General features: G+C 38.0%; 2 protein-coding genes across 3 annotated transcripts in view; one reads left to right on the forward strand and one right to left on the reverse strand.

Moving 5' to 3' along the window:
• Positions 1–3,430, reverse strand: part of RPAP3 (RNA polymerase II associated protein 3) — a 214,134-nt gene extending 210,704 nt beyond the window's left edge. The window contains exon 1 of the mRNA XM_053716744.1: positions 3,324–3,430. The gene's annotated coding sequence lies outside the window, so the exon portion shown is untranslated. The remainder of the gene's footprint in view (positions 1–3,323) is intronic.
• A 273-nt stretch (positions 3,431–3,703) lies between these two features.
• Positions 3,704–23,702, forward strand: part of ATP23 (ATP23 metallopeptidase and ATP synthase assembly factor homolog) — a 31,948-nt gene continuing 11,949 nt past the window's right edge. For both annotated transcript variants that reach the window (XM_053716745.1, XM_053716746.1), the window contains exons 1-4: positions 3,704–3,953; positions 15,531–15,576; positions 15,782–15,863; positions 17,266–17,403. In XM_053716745.1, the coding sequence (XP_053572720.1) occupies positions 3,800–3,953; positions 15,531–15,576; positions 15,782–15,863; positions 17,266–17,403 (420 nt within the window). In that variant the 5' untranslated portion in view covers positions 3,704–3,799. The remainder of the gene's footprint in view (positions 3,954–15,530; positions 15,577–15,781; positions 15,864–17,265; positions 17,404–23,702) is intronic.

Below are 23,702 nucleotides of genomic sequence, written 5' to 3' on the forward strand. Positions count from 1 at the left end.
AACCTCTCCTCATAGCTTAAAGGGACATGAAACCCGAAAATTTTCTTTCATGATTCAGATAGAGAATACAATTTTAAACAACTTTCCAATTTACTCCTATTATTTAATTTGCTTCCTTCTCTTGTTATCCTTTGCTGAAAGCTTTATATAGGAAAGCTCAGGAGCAGCAGATAATCTAGGTTCTAGCTGTTGATTGGTGGCTGAATATATATACCGATTGTCATTGGCTCGCTCATGTGTTCAGTTAGAAACCATTAGTGCATTGCTGCTACTTCAACAAATGATACCAAGAGAATGAAACAAATTAGATAATAGAAGTAAATTAGAAAGTTGTTTAAAATTGTATTCTCTATCTGAATCATGAAAGAAAACATTTGGGTTTCATGTCCCTTTAAGATTTATAAAAAGACAACAACAACCTGGAGTAGAGAAAAAAAAAAAGTTACAGGATCAGGTTTACAAAAAAACAAAAAAACAAGCTTAAGTGTGCACAAGAGCAACAGATAGACAACTGTTGCAAAAGTAAACCTTTGTTTTAAAACAATTTTGCAATTTCCCCTCCTATAGATCATAAATCAACTATATTTAAATTCCTGTCTAAACGCTTAAAGGGACAGTCTTCTCCAGAATTGTTATTGTTTTAAAAGATAGCTAATACCTTTATCACCCATTTCCCAGTTTTGCATAGCCAAGTTACATTAATATACATTTTACCTCTGTGATTACCTTGTATTTAAGCCTCTGCAGACTGCACACTTAATTCAGTTATTTTGACAGATTTATTTTAGCCAATCAGTGCTGACTCTTGGATAACTCCACGGGAGTGAGCACAATGTTATCTATATGATACACATGAACAAGCGCTGTCTAGCTGTAAAAAAACATCAAAATGCACTGAGATTAGAGGTGGCCTTCAAGGGCTTGGAAATTAGCATCTTAGCCTCTCAGAACCAACTCTTTTTACAGAAAAATAGACAGACCCTGCCTGATCCATATCTAATTTAGACTGACACATACAAAATCCAAATGTTTTCCATACAAACTAATCTAGACATTGCTGGATCCAATGCTATTACTCACCAAAAGACCAGGATCCTACCAAAATCAACTCTTTTTTACATCTAAACAGCTGGATCCTGCTGGATCTGAGTCTAATTTAGACAGGTACATACAAATCCAAGTCTTTTCAACACAAACACATCCAGACACTCCTGGATCCAAAACTATTGTACACAAAAACATCAGGACCCTACCAGAAACAACTCTATGCTGAATCCAGTGCTATATCTACACACAAACAAAATGTGTTGTTTCTGAAAAAGACCTAGATGTTTTTGTGCAAAATATTGTTGGATTCAGAAGTGTCTAAATGCGTTTGTGTGGAAAACACTTAAAAGTGTGAATATCCATAAGACATGGATCTGGTAGGATCCAGCTGTTTTGTATAAAAAAAAAAAAAAAAAAAAAAAAGAGTTGGTTCTGAAAGTATAAAAGTTTGTATAAAATATTGTTGGATCCAAAAGTGTATGTATGGGTTTGTCAGAAAAACAGTTATAATGCTGTGTATCTGTTTAAATTAAACATGGATCCTCTAAATTAGACATGGATCTGGCAGGATCCGACTGTTCATTTTACAAAAAGTGTTGCTTCTGAAAGGATCCAGAGGTTTTTGTGTAAAATATTGTTGGATCCAGAAGTGTCTGGATGCATTTGTGTGGAAAACACTTAAAGGGCCATTATACACTCATTTTTTCTTTGCATAAATGTTTTGTAGATGATCTATTTATAATGCCCATAAAGTTTGTTTTTTAAAAAATGTATAATTTTGCTTATTTTTAAATATCATTGCTCTGATTTTCAGACTCCTAACCAAGCCCCAAAGTTTTATTTGAATACCGTCGGCTACCTTCTCCAGCTTGCTCCTGTTTGTGTAAAGGGTCTTTTCATATGCAAAAGAAGGGGGAGTGTCTTATTTCCCACTTGCAGTGGGCTTTCCAACTGCCTTTTCAACAGAGCTAAACTGAAAGCTTCTAAGTATGTTTTAAAACCATTTTATACTGGATTTTTATATCAGTATCTGTGCATCTTATTCTTTATAGTAGTGTCTATTACATGCAGTTATATGAAAATGAGTGTATACTGTCCCTTTAAATTTGTGTGTATCTGTCTAAATTAGACATGGATCCGGCAGGATCCGACTGTTTTTCTGTAAAAAAGTGTTGGTTTTGAAAGGACCTAGATGTTTTTGTGTAAAAAAAAGTGGTGGATCCAGAAGTGTGTGGAAAACATTTAAATTTGTGTATAACTGTCTAAATTAGACATGGATCCAGCAGGATCTGGCTTTCACCCACACACTCAGAACATTTAGCATTAGAGAGTGACAGTAAAGCAATTTTGTAATAACCTTCCCTCTAGCATATTTTTAGGGCCCCATTAATAAAGCTGCATTCAGAGGTCGGGAGCCGGTGACCACAATTTATAAAAGGTAAGAAGACTGCCGCTTCCTAAACTCACTGCCACATCAGAGAGCTGGAAGATTAAAATCACAGTGGAGTGTTCACCCCAATTGGCTGTGCAAGAGAAGGGGGTAGGGATGCTAAAGGAAGCACTTTTGCAATTTTTAATTTAGCCAGGCGATAATGCATTGCTTGTGGAGATTGTGCAGGGACAGGTTCCCTCTCTGGGAACATGGCCCCATACATTTGTAAACACATGTTAGTTTGTTCAGAAAACAAAGAAAAAATGCATACAAAGTAAAAAAAACAATCTGAGTTCAAATGCATTTTGATTAATAACACTCACATACACCCACAGCTTGGAAAGCATACATTCATCGCTTGGCAATAATGATGTACCAATCCCACTTGTTTAGCTGACAAGATAAGGCAGTCACATATAGCACCGACCTACAGGACACTATGACACACAAGGCACTACTGGCACAATGTGCAAGTCACGTTCATTTCATATGAAGAAAGCTGGGTCAGACAAACCGACTGCAATGAAAGTGATCAGTAAGATGTTGAGTAACCCTCTCTAAGTCGCAGTCAATATATTGTACTAAAAATAAAAAATACAAAAACATTCACCAATGGCTAAAGTTATGGCATTACATCTGTATCAAGTGATGATCTCGGTAACGGGAAGTCTACAGTACGTTGTTTCATGTATAGATCGCACCATACTGACATATCATCCTCTGTGTGCAAGATACCATAGCCTCCCCGATTTCATAATAATGAACAAGTTTCCACGTGTTTATTGTATAATTCCCAATTAAAATGAAAAGCAGACAGCACCCCAGATGATACTTATCCTCTTACCAAGCTATAAAAGTCAGCAAGTTCAGCGTGCCCCACTTAGCCGGTAGTCATAGATACCAAGCGTCGCTGAGGCCCTATGTACTTGTCGTAAAAGAAACATGAAATCGCAAACCGCGCCACCTACAGGCCCGTTTACGACTTGGTCGTAATTAGCTCCCGAGTTCCAAGCAGGAATATCACATCTGTATTGATATACTGTAATGACAAAATACTCTCAAATAGACGTGCAGACGTAATTATCAAATTACATGGAGCACATAACAAAATGTACATGCTAATCGTGTTTATCATTTCATTTTGCCAATTTAAAGATGGCGTTGAGGGATTTCCATGTAGAAGATGTCATATTTGTACGACGGGAAGTTCCTACCTGTCATGGGTACCTGCTAGTCACGTGTGCATATGGCAGAATCCTGCGCAGGGTCAGCAGCGGACAGGGAAGGTGACAGGCACCAGAACAGTGGCACTGAGCCCTGATGGAGGAGGAGAAGAATAAACCGGAGGATGAGCTCGGTTATCATTTGTTCCCGGAGAGACACAATGGTGTACAGAAGATCGGCTTGTTATCCAAAGGTCTGCTTACTTTCAACCACAAATGCCAAGTGATGCTCAAGATCGCTCTTGATACAAGTAAGTGACAGACCGCAAATGAAATCTTATCAATGGCACAAGTAGATGATAAACCCGATAGTAATATTGTACACCATGTGCTCTGTTAGGCTATTACAAATGTCAATTGTTTTTAAATCACATGTTGTCCAAACTTGAACTCACTGGACACCCGGTAGACCTAGCACTGTTAGCAGTATTGCTAAGCTGCATTTTAGAATAATATAGGTTTATTTATCAGCACCGTTTACAACAGTTTCCAGTATGTCTGCAAGTGGGAGTTACAGGGACAAAGAATTGTATGCACTTGTAGTAGCATATGCTGTGAGCACCCAAATTCAAACAGTGTGCCTACTCAGAGAGCTGGTAATGAATGGCATGTACACAATGACGCCAGTCATGCAATGTGTTCACTGAACAAGCACGCTATTTGAATGCAAGTGCACAGGCCATAATGTGCATATTCTCAATAACCTTTTACGGGAATCATTTTTGCTAAAACTTGTTCTGGAAACAACTTTGTATTGAAAACTCAAATGCAATCATGTCCATTACAATTTTGAGTTCTGTTCAAAGTATATCATCATTCTTCCATTGTTGTAGGGGTGGATATAAATCCCCCAGAGTACATCTTTTATTTACCTGGTGAAAGGTTATATAGTAACATTGCAGCTGTTTTTTGGGGGCACTTACCACTGAGGACTAGCCTAGACAGGACTGCAGAACTCGTCTTGTATTTTTGTGTTGATTAATTTTCTCTAAAAATTATAATCAGACTCAAAGTACTAGGAATTATTTGGCTGCCAGTGTACATTTGTGTGTTTTGTTCTGCAGTGTGTTCGAGCTTTCTAGTAATGATGATATAGCCCCAGGGAGGATTTGATTTTAATCAAATGGATTAAGATCATGATTTTTATCACTAGCAGTAAGACTCAATTAACACCCAATTTAAATCATGGTTTTCTACAAAAATATTTCATTATTATAATTTTTTTTCAGATTATTTTCCAGATATATCAGAAAATTATTGATTTAGTTATATACCATTAGAAATACATAGAACACTAAAAAAGTGGATTATTGGGAGGTGAAATCTCCATTTTAATAGTTAAATATTTGATTAACTTTTCAGCTGTATTTATTGGAAGGAGAAAAATAATTTTAAAATAGCTTTGTTTAGCTAAAACAATAACATTATATTTAATTTTAATGCTTGCCCCTCCCTCCTCCCACTTAGGTCCTTGTGCAGATCTATTCCACTCCAATCTAGTATTTATTGAGCTTCTTGAGTTGATGCTGTATTCATAGATTTTTAGGTGAACAATGGCATTACAGGGACAGTAAAGCCCAAATGAAACTTTAATGTTTCAGATAGAACAAGCAATGTTAACTCTGAAAAAAAAAAAAAAAACTTAGTTGCTCACCAACAGTTATAATCGGCCAATAAGTTGTTTTTAAAACAGGTGCATGCCAGAAAAGCATATATTTATATCTTAAATCTTCTAAAAATCTTAATGGGCTCCTCACTAATAAAAACTGTAGCTGGCTATAAGATCTTCAAGTAGCGCACCACCATACTGTCCTTAATGGATCATATTACTGCTTGATCCATCAGTATATCATAATATCCATGTATCCAAATGCATTGTGTGGTAAAACGCCCCAAAGCCAGGTTAGCTTCAAAACTCGATTCCAGCACGGATGTCTCAAACCTTACTTGTGAGAGCCACTGGGGAGACTGCTATATACAGTGTCCACAGGTAGGCTGCTGCCAGAGCGGCGTCCAACTCCATCAGCCTCAACTTCAATACCTGTTGCTGTCTAGATGTTGATTCATCCAATATTGTTGTCAGTTCTCTACAAAAGTCAGCACCATTGGAAACGAGAGCAGCTGGGGGATCCCGCTGGAGATTGCTGCACACCAACACGTTTTCGCTTGGGGTTAACTGTTTTGCGAAACAAAAAAAAAGTCACAAAACGCATCAAAAATACATTACAAAGTACATTTTATACGCCTAATAAATATTATTAAAATAAAATTGCACAAAAAAAGTTATAAGGGATGCAACAACTAATCGATCTAATCGCTTATGAAAATAGTTGTCAACGAATCTCATAATCGACTGGTTGGTTTGCAATTAGTTGGTCTGTCCATAGCACCAGCTGCTTCACTCCAATGAGCTTGTATTATGTTTTATGGTTATGTCCTTAGCCTAAAGGACGTCTACAGACGTTTACTTTTCACTACAGAATAAGTTTACAACTACTCCTGGCTTATGTGCAACCAAGAAATAATAGGACTCCTCATTTGGATTGTTTATATTAAATCAGTTGATTTGGGACAATACTTTGGATGATATAGCCCTGAGCTTGTTATTCACACCTAGCCCTAGATTGATGGGAGTTGTTATTTAAATTGATGTGCACTATTATCTGCACAATTATTAGTGGAACGCTTACTATTACTGATTATATGCACTGTAAAGATAAATGTGTAAGGCTTTGTCCTGTTGTTGATAAATATTAAGTCCTTAGTGCTTTTGACCTTTTTTTTTTCTTCTTTCTTTATATGTACTAAATTCAACCTCGATAAGTGTGTATGTATGTATGTGTGTGTGTATATATATATATATATATATATATATATATATATATATATATATATATATATATATATTCTACAGTATATCTATCTTTTATTTTAAGAGCGGACTAGATATTTTTTCCCAAACCTTATAGCTGGTTATTTATCATTGCATATCGATATTCAATATATTTTTATGTTAGAATAAAGTCCAGGCTTACTTTGTTAAGAAGCCCCTTGCATTGGTGGAGAGTTAACAAAGATAAATATTCCACCTTGGTGAAATTGTCAAAATTCTACTTATGCATCTCAGGCACCTCAACACCATCTGAGCATCTCTTCTCTGCTGCAAGCAACATAGCTTGCAAAAAGAGAATCTGCGCTGCAGAATCTGTTGGCACTCTACAAATACCTGAAAATAATAAAAAGAGAGCTGGTGTTCTGTATTATTTGCTGACTTTGTTACGCTCCCCTACCTCCGGCCACGCCTACCAAATTCTTACAAAGCTGGTTGTTGATACATGCGCTCACTGCAGCATTGCTACAATAAAGTGCAAAATGACACTAAATAGCATGCATGTGCCCATGCCATAGTCTGCAAATATTTAAGAAGCGGGTAAAACACAATTGATTATGCAAAAAAAGAGAAGTGCTGTACGCCCAATGAGTAAATAAAACATCCAACATACAAATTGATCATACTTATGTTTTCACAGTATACAATGTTACAAGCACTCTGGGGACCTACACAATTTGGGCACTAGTTGGGTGGCAGACAAATGGATTGTACCTATTTTACATGATATCAATATTTACAAACACTCTGGGGGACATCTAAGTACTTGTGTACATCTAAGTACTTGTAACTATGAATATTGTGAAAACATAAGTACGATCAATTTGTATGCCACCTGACCCAGCTAGTGCCAAAACTGTGTTTAACTCGCTTTTGTAATATCTGCTGACTGCGCCATGGGCGCATGCATGCTATTTAGTGTCATTTTGCACTTTATTATAGCAATGCTGCAGTGAGCACATGCATCAACAACCGGCTTTGTAAAAATTTGGTAGGCGTGGCCGGAGGTAAGGGAACGTAACAAAGTCGGGAAATAATACAGAACACCGACCTCAGCCAGGAGCATGTGGTCATGTTGACATTTTTGCATTTCAATGCAAAGTTTCTGAAAGAGTGAATAACAGAATGTTATAAACAGTGATAATCTACCTCTTTTTTTAGTTCTACCTCTTTTGAAACAGTTTGTGGTTTTGTTTTGCTTAATTATAAAAATTAGTTCTGCTGTTTAAAAATTGGACAAACAGTTGTGTTAAAGCGATAGTCAACACCAGAATAATTGTTGTTTAAAAAGAAAGAAAATCCCTTTATTACCCATTCCCCAGTTTTGCATAACCAACACAGTTATAATAATACACGTTTTACCTCTGCAATTACTTTGAATCTAAGCTTCTGCTGACTGCCCCCTTATTTCAGTTCTTTTGACAGACTTGCATTTTAGCCAATCCGTGCTCACGCCTAGGTCACTTCACGTGCATGAGCTCAATGTTATCTATATGAAACACATCAACTAATGCCCTCTAGTGGTCAAAATGCATTCAGATTAGAGGCAGTCTTCAAGGTCTAAGAAATTAGCATATGAACCTTCTAGGTTTAGTTTTCAACTAAGAATACCAAGAGAACAAAGCAAAATTGGTGATAAAAGTAAATTGGAAAGTTGTTAAAAATTACATGCCCTATTTAAAACACACACACACACACACACACACACACACACACACACACACACACACACACACACACACACACACACATATATATATATATATATATATATATATATATATATATATATATATATATATATATATATATATATATCCATTTGCAGTTAAAGGGATATGAAGGGCAAACATTATGAATATTCTATTTCACAGTTTGTTATATATAAGCCATATGCCTAAATACCTTGCCTTGTCAATTCTAAACTGCTTCCTCGCAATAAGCTCCTGAAATTGGGCGTTTTCAAACCCACCGTAAGGCTGATTTTGCTTTAGCCAATCACAGTGGGCAACCCGAGTTCTCACTGTTTCTTATGCATGCACATTGTTCTGGAGAGCTTTGGACTAACGTCACAAGTTTGTGGACATAGTTCCTAAGTCACTGCAGGCAAAGACCTTCATGTGGACCATACACATGCATGAGCTGAAAAGTAAACAATGCACATGCTTCAGCGGATTACAATTATATATTAGCATATGTAAATGAGTGGCCCATGATTTTTTTTTTTTTTTTGGCCAGCCCATTAGCACACGTGCTGCACGCGAGTATGGTGGTGGGTTTTTTTTCCACTTTTTTTGCTCCATTGACTTCTATGGGGGAATTACGTAAACGCGCACATACTATTGTAAGTTTGGCTTTTTGTGCTTGTCGAGTTAGCGTGCAAGCGAAAACTGTTTACTTTCAACTGATAATACAAGCGCAACCCGACTAGCACAAAAAGCTTGAGCGGGATCTTAAATAGTGTTCCACTTGTAATCTGGCCCTAAATCTTGTAGACAGAAAAATGCCAAAAATAATCTTATAAAAACCTATGGGCGAGCATGACATTTTAAATGGATTAATGGAAATAATTTACCCAAAAAAAAAATAAACATTACAGCCATGCTAATACAGCCTCATGTTACATAATTTTTTTTAAAAAAAAAAATCCTTTTTCAGAAAACTATATTTTAATTTATATTTAAAAAAAAAAATCTGATTTAAAGGGATATGAAACCCATACATTTTCTTTTGTGGTTCAGAAAGAGCATACTATTTTAAAAAAGTTTCCAATTTACTATTACCAAATTTGCTTCTTTCCAATGATCTTCTTTATTGAAGAGATACTTAGGTTGGCATCTGGAAATGGCCGAAAACAGTGCTGCCATTCTTGCAAAACTGCTGATTAAAATTGCATACTCTATCTCAGACATCCTCAAACTTGGCCCTCCAGAGGTTTTGGAACTACATTTCCCATGATGCTCAGCCATCTAATATGCTGTATGAGCATCATGGGAAATGTAGTTCTAAAACTTTTGGAGGGCCAAGTTTGAGGATGTCTGCTCTATCTGAATCATGAAAGCAAAAATGTGTGTTTCATATCCCTTTAAAAATTCAGGGATGGGGATCCTTGTCCCTCTAGATGTTTCAGAACTACATTTCCCATGACGCTCAACTGGACTTCAGAGTGCCTAAGCATCATGGGTAATGTAGTTCTGTAACATCATATTTAAAATTGAAAAAAAACACAGATTTTTTTTTCTTTTTCAAAATCATTTATTTGTATCCACCCTATATAGCCCATTGCTTGCTAGAGATGTGCTGCCATCTTCTTTGGCAGACAACTTGTTAATGATACTAAACAATAAATATTTTAGGAACTCTCAATACCTGTAACTTAAGCAGTAATGGTAAAATAAACATGGAAAAAGATTAATACATCATGCAGCATTGTTACATTGTATGTTTTCTTTTATGACACGATGAGTCCTCGGATCATCTTAAATACTATTGGGAATACCACTCCTGCCCTGCAGGAGGCTGCAAATAGCACCACAGCAAAGCTGTTAAATATCACTTCCCTCCCAACCCAGTCATTCTCTTTGCCTACGTTAAGAGCAAGGAGGTGGTAAATTAGGTGTTAGATAAGATTCTTCAATCAAGAGTTTATTATTTTTAAAGTAGTACAAGATTGTACTGCTTTGTCCTGGGGTGTAGCCGTAGTCCATAGTCTCTTCAGTAGAGCAGTGGTGGCGTTAGAGTAATGGGAACTTGTGGGACAAAATTCTCACTGCGCCTCCCATACTGATGCTGCCCTAACTCTGAAAAACTGAGAAGTCTTACTCAGTCTTTTCTTTTTTGCCATAGGTACATGTGAGGGAGAGGACCTCTCAAACCTGGGATCTGCCTTGCTGTCAGGCAGAAGAGGAGGTAAGTGCAAACTTGATTTCTGGGATAACGGAGTCAGAACTAGTTGGGCACATTACTTCATATGTGGGACATATAAGGAAGCCTTTATTCAGAAAGGGGCACTTTATATCGTATTACATAAATTCTCCTTGTTATCAGGAGACACTATGAGACAGCAGAGTCGCAGGCACTGGGGCAGGTATCTGTAATGGCTGTCTAACCTGTCTAACTTCAATTGATAATTAAAGAAAAATGTATGTTTTTATTAAAGTGTTGTGTGTTTTATGAAAAATTGTTTCATTAAAAGTCAGAATGGACCAAGAGGCCTTGCAAAGTGTGACTTGTTCCTTATATTTTGATGCCAACATGAAACCACCAATCCCTTTCTGTTCCTCCTGTATTGAGAGGACTTTAAGCTACAGGGATACAATTTTTTCTGAGCCAACATTTTCTAAAGAGGATGCTGTTCAGGAATCTAATGACAATGTTCAATATATGCCGCAGCTTTCTCCTCAAGTGTCCCAAATTTTACTGCCCTCACATGCAGTGCCCTGCGCTTCCTCTCTAGCTCCCGCTGGAGTTACTTTAAAAGACATCACTTCTCTCATGTCTTCTGCAGTTTCAGATGCGTTGTCTGCTTTCCCAATGTTGCATGGAAAGCGTAATAGGAAAATCAGACATTCAGTAAGCTAGGTTTCTGATGCAGTTGTTGCTATTTCAAATGTCCCCTCACAGAAGCCTGAGGAGGAGGATAACGTAGTAGCATCTGAAGGTGACATTTCAGATTCTTACAGTGTAATGCCTCTTGCTTATACTGAAGTTGTATCCTTCAGGTTTAAGCTAGAACACCTCCGTTTGTTACTTAAGGAGGTTTTAGCTACGTTGGACGACAGCGACCCCAAGGCCGTTGTTAATCCTAAGAAATCCAGTAAGCTGAACAAATATTTTGAGGTACCTTCCTCGATAGACGTTTTTCCGGTACCAGACCGAGCTTCTGAGATCATTGCTAAGGAGTGGGAGAGACCGGGTATACCTTTTTCTCCATCTCCTATATTTAAAAATATGTTTGCCATAGCCGACTCGGTTAAGGAGGCTTGACAAACAGTCCCCAAGATGAAAGGAGCTGTTTCCACCTTAGCTAAGAGAACTACTATACCCATAGAGTATAGTTGTGCTTTCAAAGATCCTATGGACAAAAAAATTAGAGGGGTTACTCAAAAAGATGTATGTACACCAGGGCTTACAATGGCAGCCAGCTGTGTGCATTGCTATCGTCACTAGTGCGGCGGCATATCGGTTTGATGCGTTGTCTGATGCTATCAGGACAGAAACTCCTCTGGATGGAATCCAGGATAGGATAAAAGCTCTTAAATTGGTTAATTCCTTTATTGCGGATGCTTCCCTTAAAGTTATCAAACTGGGAGCAAAGATTTCCTTATGGCTAAAACCGTGGTCTGCGTATGTATCCTCTAAGTCTAAGCTTTTAGCGATTCCTTACAAGGGGAAGATCTTGTTTGGACCTGGCTTGACAGAAAAAATCTCCGATATTACGGGAGGTAAGGGTCATCATCTCCCTCAGGATAAGAGAAACAAACAAAAGGGACGACAGAGTAATTTTTGTTTCTTTCAAAATTTCAAGGGAAATTCTTCCTCTTCCGCTTCCGAGCAGGAACAGTCTAAACCTTCATGGAGACCCAATCAGTCTTGGAATACGGGAAAACAATCCAAAAAGCCTGTTATTGAATCAAAGACAGCATGAAGGGCCTGCCCCCGATCCGGGACCGGATCTTGTGGGGGGCAAGCTTTCCTTCTTCGCTCAGGCTTGGGTTTGAGATGTTCAGGATCCCTGGGCAGTGGACATAGTGTCCCAGGGATACAAACTAGAGTTCAAAAGTTTTCCTCCCAGAGGCAGGTTTCTGCTTTCAAGATTATCTGTAGACCAGACAAAAAGAGAGGCGTTCTTACACTGTGTAGGAGACCTCTCCGACCTGGGAGTGATAGTTCCTGTTCTGATTCAGGAACAGGGTCTGGGATTTTATTCCAATCTGTTTGTGGTTCCCAAAAAAGAGGGAACCTTCAGGCCTATTTTAGATCTCAAGAGTCTAAACAAATTCCTCAGAGTACCGTCCTTCAAGATGGAAACTATTCATTCCATTCTCCCTTTGGTCCAAGAGGGTCAATTTATGACAACTGTGGATTTGAAGGACGCGTACATGCATGTTCCCAATTCACAGGGATCATCACAAGTTTCTAAGATTTGCCTTTCTAGACAAACACTTCCAATTTGTGGCTCTTCCCTTTGCTCTTGCCACAGCTCCCAGAATTTTCTCAAAGGTTCTGGGATCGATGTTGGCGGTGCTTCGATTATGGGGCATTGCAGTGGCGCCCTATCTGGACGACATCCTAGTCCAGGTGCCATCCTTACAAAAAGCAAGATCCCACACGGAAATGTTGTTATCCTTCCTGCGAGCTCATGGATGGAAGGTAAATTTGGAAAAAAGTTAGTGCCAAATACAAGGGTAACTTTCTTGGGAACCATAATAGATTCCCTATCAATGAAGATTTTTCTGAGAGAAGTCAGGAAATCAAACATTTTCTATACTTGTCTAGCGCTTCAGTCCACTCCTCTGCCATCAGTGGCTCAGTGCATGGAGGTAATCGGGCTGATGGTAGCGGCAATGGACATTATCCCGGTTCCATTTCAGACCTCTGCAGTTAAACATGCTCAGGCAATGGAACGGAGATTATGCAGATTTGTCTCCTTGAATATTTCTGGAGCAGGAGACAAGGGATTCTTTTCAATGGTGGTTATCTCGGGATCATCTCTCCCAGGGTACCTGCTTTTGCAGACCATCTTGGGTGATTGTGACAACAGACGCCAGCCTTCTAGGATGGGGAGCAGTCTGGCTCCCTAAAGGCTCAGGGAGTTTGGACTCAGAGTCTGTTCTACCTATAAATATTCTGGAACTGAGAGTGATCTTCAATGCTCTTCTGGCCTGGCCCCAGTTAGCCTTGGTCCAGTTTATCAGGTTCCAGGCGGACAACATAACTTCAGTTGCTTACAGCAATCATCCGGGAGGAACGAGGAGTTCCTTAGCGATGACAGAGGTAACCAAAATAATTCAGTGGGCGGAAACCCACTCTTGCTGTCTGTCGGCAATCCACATTCCAAGGGTGGACAACTGGGAGGCGGACTTCCTAAGCAGGCAGACCTTTCATCCGGGGGAGTGGGAACTCCACCCGGAACTGTTTTCCAGCCTGATTCTCAAATGGGGTTAGCCGGAATTGGATCTCATGGCATCTCAGCAGAATGCCAAGCTTCCGAGGTATGGGTCGAGGTCCAGGGACCCTCAAGCGGTACTGATAGACGCCCTGGCGGTACCTTTTACCTTCAGTCTAGCATACCTATTTCCTCTGTTTGCTCTTCTTCCTCAGGTTATTGCTCGAATCAAGCAGGAGAGGGCCTCGGTAATCCTCATTGCACCGGCTTGGCCTAGCAGAATTTGGTATGCAGATCTAGTGGAAATGTCATCTCAAGGGCCCCTTCATCACCCAAATCTAGTTTCTCTGAAGCTGACTGCTTGGAAATTGAACGCTTAATTTTATCCAAGCGGGGCTTTTCAGAATTGGTCATAGAGTCCATGATTCAGGCTCGTAAACCTGTAACTAGAAAGATTTACCATAAGATATGGTGTAAATATCTTTATTGGTGTGAATCCAAGGACTACTCCTGGAGTAGAGTTAGGATTCCTAGAATTTTGTCCTTTCTCCAAGAGGATTTGGAGAAAGGATTATCGTCAAGTTCCCTAAAGGGTCAAATTTCTGCCTTTATCTATTTTGTTAAACAAACACCTGGCAGATGTTCCAGATGTGCAATCCTTTTGTCAGGCCTTGATCAGGATCAGACCTGTGTTCAAGCCAGTTACTCCTCCATGGAGTCTTAATTTGGTTCTCAAAGTTCTTCAAGGGGCTCCGTTTGAGCAAATGCATTCCTTAGATAAGTTATCTTGGAAAGTTTTATTTCTTCTTGCAGAGTGTCAGCTCTTGGCATTACAGTATGAGTCTCCTTATCTTATTTTTCATTCAGATAAGGTAGTTTTACGTACTAAATTAGGATTTCTTCCTAAAGTTGTTTCTGATCGGAGCATTAATCAGGAGATTGTTGTTCCTTCCTTGTGTCCTAATCCTGCTTCTCAGAAGAAACTGCTTCTGCACAATTTGGACGTGGTTCGTGCCTTAAAATTTTACCTGCAGACGACTAAGAATTTCTGTCAGTCTTCTGCTTTGTTTGTGGTTTTCTCAGGAAAACATAAGGGACAGAAAGCTACGGCTACTTCTCTTTCTTTTTGGCTGAAGAGTATCATATGTTTTGCATATAAGATTGCTGGACAGCAGCCTCCAGAGAGAGTTACGGCTCATTCCACAAGGGCTGTTGCTTCCTCATGGACATTCAAAAATGAAGCTTCTGTGGAACAGATTTGCAAGGCTGCAACTTGGTCCTCTCTTCACACTTTTTCAAAATTCTACAAATTTGACACTTTTGCCTCGACTGAGACCGCTTTTGGGAGAAAGGTTCTTCAAGCAGTGGTGCCTTCCGTTTAGGTTCCCTGTCTTGTCCCTCCCGTATCATCTGTGTACTCTAGCTTGGGTATTGATTCCCAATAGTAATTAAGATGATCCGTAGACTCATTGTGTCATTAAAAAGAAAAGAAAATTTATGCTTGCCTGATAAATTTATTTCTTTTTTGACACGAGACTCGGTCCACGGCCCGTCCTGTTTTTGTAAGACAGGTTGTTGTTTTTTATAAACTTCAGACACCTCTGCACCTTGTTACTTCCTTTTTCTCCTTTACTTCGGTCGAATGACTGGGTTGGGAGGGAAGGGGGGTGATATTTAACAGCTTTGCTGTGGTGCTCTTTGCCGCCTCTTGCAGGGCAGGAGTGGTATTCCCAGTAGTAATTAAGATGATCCGTGGACTCATCGTGTCAAAAAAGAAATACATTTATCAGGTAATCATAAATTTTCTTTTTGTTCATTTTATTTTCACAGGTCCTTATGCTAAGCTGCTTTTGGATGCCATGAAACAGTCAGGCTGGTAAGTATGGAACGCCTTTCACTTCCCATTTCTAAGATTGCTGCTGCAAAATGTATGTATATCAAATGCAGTTATAGCTATAAAGTTGTTTGTTTTTGCCTTCAGTAATCTTTTAATTGCAGCCATTGTTATGAGACCCATTGTGGTTAGGTTTTATAAGAATAGTAGCTGGATATAGATTTTTATTCAGTTGTTTTTGTTTCAGCACCGTGTACAAAGACCGGCACTTCTCATGTGAAGAATGTGATGGCTCAGTGAGTGGAGGGTTTGATGCAGCTACATCTGAGGTAATAAAATTATACTGCATTTTTATTTGTGTGAGTGACCTATTCAACATATACTCTTTCCTAAACTGTTAAAATTTTCTAATGGAACCCAAACTCCTGTGCCACAACCTCTTATTCTCTTAAAGGAACATAATGTGCAAAAATGCTTTTATTGAAATGCTCCAAATTCCATATAGGTGTTTTTTGCTTCTAAATAAAATATTAAAGGGACATGTAACCCAAAATCTTTCTTTTGTGATTCAGATAGAGAATTTAATGATATTGCCAAATTTGCTGCATCCTCATGTTGTTGTTTTTTATTTTTCTTAAAGGACCACATGCATAATAAAAAGACAATGATTTACTTATAACGGTATGATTTGAATACCCATATAGACAGAATGTATGCCTTCATATAGTCAGATACTTATATGACTTATTTATGTGTTGGGCAACAGATCTGTATATTTCCCCGATGAGGATGTATTTACGTTTTTCCTTTTATCTGTTCCCCATCTTTATCATTTATTTATATGTGGCCTGACATTTTGTACTGTTTATTTTCTTCAATAAAGCTCTTTTGAGACTTCAAAAAAAAAGACAATGATTTAACACCTACTCTGAATTTCAAATAAGCGGTATATTTATTTTTATGACAAATATATCTTTTCTCCTATTTTCCGCACCCCTGCATCATGTGACAGACATCAGCCAATCACAGACTAGTATACCTATACCCTGTGAGCTTGTGCACCTGCTCAGTAGGATCTTGTTCCCCAGAAAGTGTGAATATAAAAAGACTGTGCAAAATTTGATAATGGAAGTAAATTGGAAAGGGTCTTTAAAACTGCATGCTCTTTCTGAATCATTAAGGTTTATTTTGACTTGCGTGTCCCTTTTAAGAGATAGGTAGCATGCACTTCTTGAGCATTACATGGCAGGAAATAGTGCTACCATCTAGTGCTCAATGTATAACATTCTTGCAAAACTGTTGCCATATAGTATTGCAGACGTGTACATGCTATTGAGCTTATGTTCCTGCTTTTTGACAAAGAATACCTAGAGAAGAACATTTTATAATGGAAGTGAATTGGAAAGTTGTTTAAAAGGACATGTCATGTCGGAATCATAAAAAATCTAATTTTGGGTTTCATGTTCCTTTACGTATTCCTCTCCGCTTATTTACCTCTCATGCGTCATACTTTCCCAGATGTCAAGGTAAAGATGATCACCACTTGAACCTTACCCACATGATTTATTTATTAAAATTAGGTCAGCAATGTTCAGTGTGATGTATATTGTTTATGATGACAATAAAATAGTGTTTTGTTTTTTTTTTACCCTACGTGGAGAGGAGCTTTTTAAATTTGTGGAACCCTTCTCTATGCATGTGTACTGCTAAGCATAGTGTATTCTTTTCTAGATTGTTTTGTGTCAGAACAACATTCGCCAGCAGTCGCACATGAATCGTGTTGTTACACATGAATTAATTCACGCATTTGATCACTGTCGAGCACATGTTGATTGGTTCAACAACGTCAAGCATTTAGCCTGCTCTGAGGTAAGTAATCTTTCCTCTAATAAAAATGTTTTTTTTTTTTCTTTTCATTATATGCTTTGTCTTTGCCTTGCACTCGTAAATATTTGAGACATAATCATACAGTAATTTTTCTCCATTTGTTTCTTCACCATCATAAATACAAATCGCAGTGTTGATGGTAACTCACATCCTTTCCATATAATGATTTATTTTTTTAAATAAAAGGGTTCTAAAAGCCATTTAGCTTGTTTGTAATGGCAACAAGGCACTTTATTTGCTAGATGTTTGGTTAATAAGCTGACATACAAACTTTGTTATAATTAATTCCTTTTACATGCCTGCCAGCCAATCGGATACAGTCATAGAGTGAATGTAGAGTTGTATGAGGCAGGTTAGTGCTCACGTGGTGCGCAATCTGCAGGAAAGTATAATGTTGTTAGAGTGCACCCACAATACTTATCTGGCTCTTGTGAGATATTACAATATTGCAAGGGATTTTGTTTGTACATTTTGCTTTGCTCTTCAGTTAAAAAACAAACACCTGCTCCCACAAAGCTTATTTCACACTGTGCTTCTTTTTGGAAATATTGTTGTAAAGAAAAAAAGGGAAAATGTAAGAACACAAAAATACTTAGTTTAACTTAGTTACATTTTTCTTAAAGTAGTATAAAGCTATTTGATTCTATACATCAATGGCAACATGAGATGTAATAACAATACTAAAATAGCTACAAACCCTTTAAAGGGACAGTCTACATCAGATATCTTATTGGGAGAAATTTATTAATTTTCTTACCTGGGGTTCCAGCTAGTTGTAACTTCAGAATTGTTTTTTTTTCACATTTTCGCGGGCAAATTAGGCTTGTGAGAAGTCACGCCTGTTATGATGCGAGTCGTGTCATTTCTTGGTAACTTTGGCGCCAACATTTTTTTTTTCTCTGCATTTGCGTCATTGTTGGCGCCAAAAATGTGTTACATTAAGTCTCTCCCTCTTTTGCTCTCTGCTTTCATTTGTTTACAGAGGGCTATGATGTTTGCTTTTGAATTTATTTACATATAACTTTTTTATCATAAGCATTTGTTCCCATTCCTGAAACTGCTATTTTGAGGAAATTGGATATTTTGTTTTAAATGTTATTTTTTTCTTTTTTTGTTACATTTTGCAAGATGTCTCAAACTGATCCTGCCTCTGATGTTATTGTAGGAACCAAGTTGCCTGAAAACAAATCTACCAAAGCTAAGTGTGGATGTTGTAAATTAGCTGATCTTACTTTTTCAGCTGAAATATGTGACAATTGTTATGAAAAATTATTACATTCTGATAATGTTTCTATAAGTACAAATACATCTACTGTTAAACCTTCACAGTCTAATGTACATGATATTCTTGTAGATATAAAAGATTATATTGCTGCAGCCATAGAGAAGGCTATGACTGCTCTTCCGCCTTCAAATAAACGTAAAAGGTCTCTCCTAACTTCTCATAAATCTGATGAAAGTTGTATGGATCAACAACATATTAAAGTATTTTCTGCTGATGAGAATTTCTCTGGCTCAGATTATCCTACTTCAGACACTGAAATTGATAAATCAACCTTTCTTTTTAAGATTGAATATATTATTCGTTCTTTGTTAAAGGAAGTATTGTTTACTTTAGGTATAGAGGAATCCAGTCCTCTTAATAACAAGAATAGCAAACGTTTGAATTCTGTTTTTAAGACTTCTGAGGTTACTCCCGAAGTTTTTCCTATTTCAGATGCTATCACTAATATGATTACTAAGGAATGGTCTAAGCCTGGTACTTCTTTTAATCCTTCTTCTAGGTTTAAAAAATTGTATCCTTTTACCTGTGTCCAGTTTAGAGCTTTGGGAGAAAGTCCCTAAGGTTAATGGCGCTATTTCTACTCTCGCCAAGCGTACTACTATTTCTATGCAAGATAGTACTTCTTTTAAGGATCCCTTAGATAGGAAAATCGAATCTTATCTTAGGAAGGCATATTTATATACTGGCTATATTCTTAGACCTGCTATTTATATGGCTGATATTGCTGCTGCTTCAGCTTTTTGGTTGGACAGTCTAGCACAGCATGTATCAGATCCTGAATTGTCTAGCATTGTTCTTTTACTTCAACATGATAATCATTTCATTTGTGATGCTATATTTGATATTATTAAGATTGATATCAAATCTTTGTCATTAGCTATTCTATCTAGAAGAACTTTATGGCTTAAATCATGGAATGCTGATATGGTGTCTAATTCTAGATTACTATCTCTATCTTTTCAGGGTAATAATTTATTTGGTTCTCAATTGGATTCTATTATCTCCACTATCACTGGGGGTAAGGGAGTTTTTCTGCCCCAAGATAAGAAATCTAAGGGTTAATTCAAAGCTCCCAATTGTTTTTGTTCCTTTTGTCAGATTAAAGAACAAAAAAAACACTCCTTCCCCTAAGGCCTCTGGTTCGAATGGGAGACCATCTACGAATTGGAATAAATCCAAGCCTTATAAGAAACCAAATACAGCCCCTAAGACTGCATGAAGGTGCGACCCTCAAACCAGTTCAACTTGTGGGGGGCAGATTGAAATTATTTCAAGACATTTGGGCGGATTCAGGATATTGTTTCTCAGGGGTATCGCATAGGTTTCAGAATAAGACCTCCCATGGCAAGATTCTTTCTTTCCCATGTTCCAACAAACCCTTTGAAGGCTCAGGCTTTTCTGAAGTGTGTTTCAGATTTAGAGTTTTTAGGGGTGATTGTTCCAGTTCCTCAAAAGAAACAGGGTTTGGGTTTTTATTCAAATCTGTTCATTGTCCCAAAGAAGGAAGATTCATTCAGACCAATTCTGGATCTGAAAACTCTAAATCATTTTGTAAGAGTCCCATCTTTCAAGATGGTGACTATAAGGACTATTCTGCCTTTTGTTCAGCAAGGTTATTTCATGTCCACAATAGAATTACAGGACTCTTATCTTCATATTCCGATTCACCCACACCACTATCGTTTTCTGAGATTCTCTTTTCCAGACAAGCATTACCAATTTGTCGCTCTTAGGTTTGGCCTAGCGACAGCTCCGAGAATCTTTTCAAAGGTTCTTGGTGCTTTCTATCTGTAATCAGAGAGCAGGGTATTGCAGTGTTCTCTTATTTGGACGATATCTTGGTACTAGCTCAATCTTTTCATTTAGCAGAATCTAACACAAAACAACTTGTGTGGTTTCTTTAAAGACCTGATCGGAGAATCAATTTACAAAAGAGTTTAATTCCTCAGACAAAGGTCACCTTTTTAGGTTTCCAGATTCAGTGTCCATGACTCTTTCTCTGACAGACAAGAGACAAATGAAGTTGGTTTTAGCTTGTCTAAACCTTTAGTCTCTATCATTCACTTCAGTGGCTATGTGCGTGGAAGTTTTAGGTCTCATGACTGCAGCATCGGACGCGATCCCCTTTGCTCATTTTCATATGAGACCTCTACAGCTTTGCATGTTGCACCAATGTTGCAGGGATTATACTCGGATATCACAGTTGATATGCTTAAATCCCAACATTCAACACACTCTGACTTGGTGGTTAAACCATCACCTTATTTTTCAAGGGGCCTTCCTTGTTCGTCCTTCCTGGACTGTGATCACAACAGATGCAAGTCTTTCGGGTTGGGGAGCTGATTGGGGGTCTCTGACAGCACAAGGGGTTTGGGAACCTCAGGAGGCGAGGTTACCAATCAATATTTTAGAACTCTGTGCTATTTTCAGAGCTCTTCAGGTTTGGCCTCTATTGAAGAGAGAACTTTACATTCGATTTCAAACGGACAATGTTACTACAGTGGCATATGTCAGTAATCAAGGGGGGACTCGCAGTCCTTCAGCAATGAAAGAAGTATCTCTGATGCTTTCTTGGGCGGAATTCAACTCTTGTCAAATTTCTGTGATTCATATCCCAGGAGTAGACAATTGGGAAGCGGATTATCTCAGTCGTCAGACTTTACATCCGGGAGAGTGGTCTCCCCATCCAGATGTTTTTTCAATTGGTACAGATGTGGGGTCCTCCAGAAATAGATCTGATGGCCTCCTGTTCCAAGATGCCTTTCTAGGTCCAAGGATCCTGAGGCGGAGATGGTGGATGCTCTAGCAGTTCCTTGGTTTTACCAACCTGCTTACATTTTTCCGCCTCTGGTTCTTCTTCCAAGGGTGATCTCCAAGATCATAATGGAACGATCTTATGTGTTTCTGATAGCACCAGCTTGGTCTCTCAGGTTTTGGTATGCGGACCTTGTCAGGATGTTCAGTTGCCAGCCTTGGCCACTTCCTTTAAGGCCAGACATTTTGTCTCAAGGGCCGTTTTTCCATCAGGATCTCAAATCTCTATATTTGAAGGCATGGAAATTGAACGCATAGTCATAGAGGTTTCTAGCACTATGATACAGGCTCGTAAGTCTGTTTCAAGGAAAAAGTGTTATCTGGTTTGGAAAACCTATATTTCATGGTGTTCAGCTCATGATTATACTTGGCATTCTTTTAGAATTCCTAGGATTTTACAGTTTCTTCAGGATGGTTTGGATAGGGGTTTGTCTGCAAATACTTTGAAAGAACAAATTTCTGCTCTTTCTTTTTCATTTCATTGAAAGATTGCTAAACTTCCTGATATTCACTGTTTTGTTCAGGCTTTGATTCGTATTAAACCTGTTATTAAATCTATTTCTCCTCCTTGGAGTCTCAATTTGGTTTTGAAGATTTTACAGGCTCCTCCTTTTGAGCATATGCATTCTCTGGACATTAAATTACTTTCTTGGAAAGTGTTATTTCTTTTGGCTATCTCTTAGTTTCTGAATTGTCTGCTCTCTTGTGAGTCTCCTTATCTGATTTTTCCATCAAGATAAAGCTGTGTTGTGGACTTCATTTACATTTTTGCCTAAAGTTGTGAATTCTAACAACATCAATAAGGAAATTGTTGTTCCTTCTTTGTGTCCAAATCCTACGAATACTCTTGAAAGGTCTTTACATTCTTTGGATGTGGTAAGAGCTTTGAAATGTTGAGGCTGCTAAAGATTTCAGAAAGACTATTTATTATTTTTTCTGCCTCCAGGAAATGTCAGAAAGCCTCTGCTATTGCTCTGGTTCTTGGTTGAGATTTTGATTTACAAAGCTTTTTATGGAGGTGGGTCAGTCTCCGCCTCAGAAAATTACAGCTCGTTCTACTAGATCAGTTGCCACTTCTTGGGCTTTCAAGAATGAAGCTTCAGTTGATCAAATTTACAAAGCAGCAACTTGGTCTTCTTTGCGTACTTTTACAAAATTTTACCATTTTGATGTGTTTGCTGCTAGAAAGGTTCTTCAGCCTGAAAGAAAACAGTTATGTAAGAACTTACCTGATAAATTCATTTCTTTCATAGAAAGTCCATGAGACACACCCTATTTTTTGTGGTTATGATTTTTTGTATAAAGCACATTATATTTTCTAGTTCCTCTTTCTGTATGCTTTTTACTCCTTTTTTTTTATCACCTCACTTCTTGGCTACATGTTAAACTAAGGTATGAGTGAGGTGTATTTATAGGCATTTTGAGGTTTTGGAAACTTTGCCCCCTCCTGGTAGGAATGTATATCCCATACGTCACTAGCTCATGGACTTTCATACGTCACTAGCTCATGGACTCTTTACCACTATGAAAGAAATGAATTTATCAGGTAAGTTCTTACATACATTTTGTTTTCACTTGACTGTCCCTTAATTAAATAAGCTTATATGTCTAAATATCTTACTAGCACTAAATGAGACCCCAGTTTATGAATGGAGCAGCATATTAAAGAGTATATGCAGGCTTTTAGGCTGCTAATCACTATTAGGAACATGAATTTATATATAAAAAATTATATATATATATATATATATATATATATATATATATATATATAAAATCATGTTCTTATGTGTTGTAGCATATCTAGTATTAAGATTACGTGATCTTTAAGTCTGTATTTCACCCTCTCAAATGCTGTTGATTGGGTTAATGGCAATTTTCTTTTCAGGACCAGCAGTTCTCTGTGGCTCCCGAGCAGCACCTTAATTATGTTTTAACCACTTTTTCTTTCTCCACCACAAGCGCCCTTTAACCGTTTGAGTGCTAAGCACTTTCCCAACTGGGTGCTATGCTGTTTTAAGGGTTGTGTGTGTTTTTGGTTTTTTTTTGTTGTTTTTTTCTTCAGCTCCCCCAAGACTTACACTGTTGGACAGGTTAGGCGATTACCTTTCCAACTCTGCTCTGGTGCTAGCGACAAAGCCGTCATTGGCACTCAAGGGGTTAATTCTTAGTTTAAAATCAA

The sequence above is a fragment of the Bombina bombina genome, chromosome 6 (assembly GCF_027579735.1).
Source record: "Bombina bombina isolate aBomBom1 chromosome 6, aBomBom1.pri, whole genome shotgun sequence".
Taxonomy (NCBI): domain Eukaryota; kingdom Metazoa; phylum Chordata; class Amphibia; order Anura; family Bombinatoridae; genus Bombina; species Bombina bombina.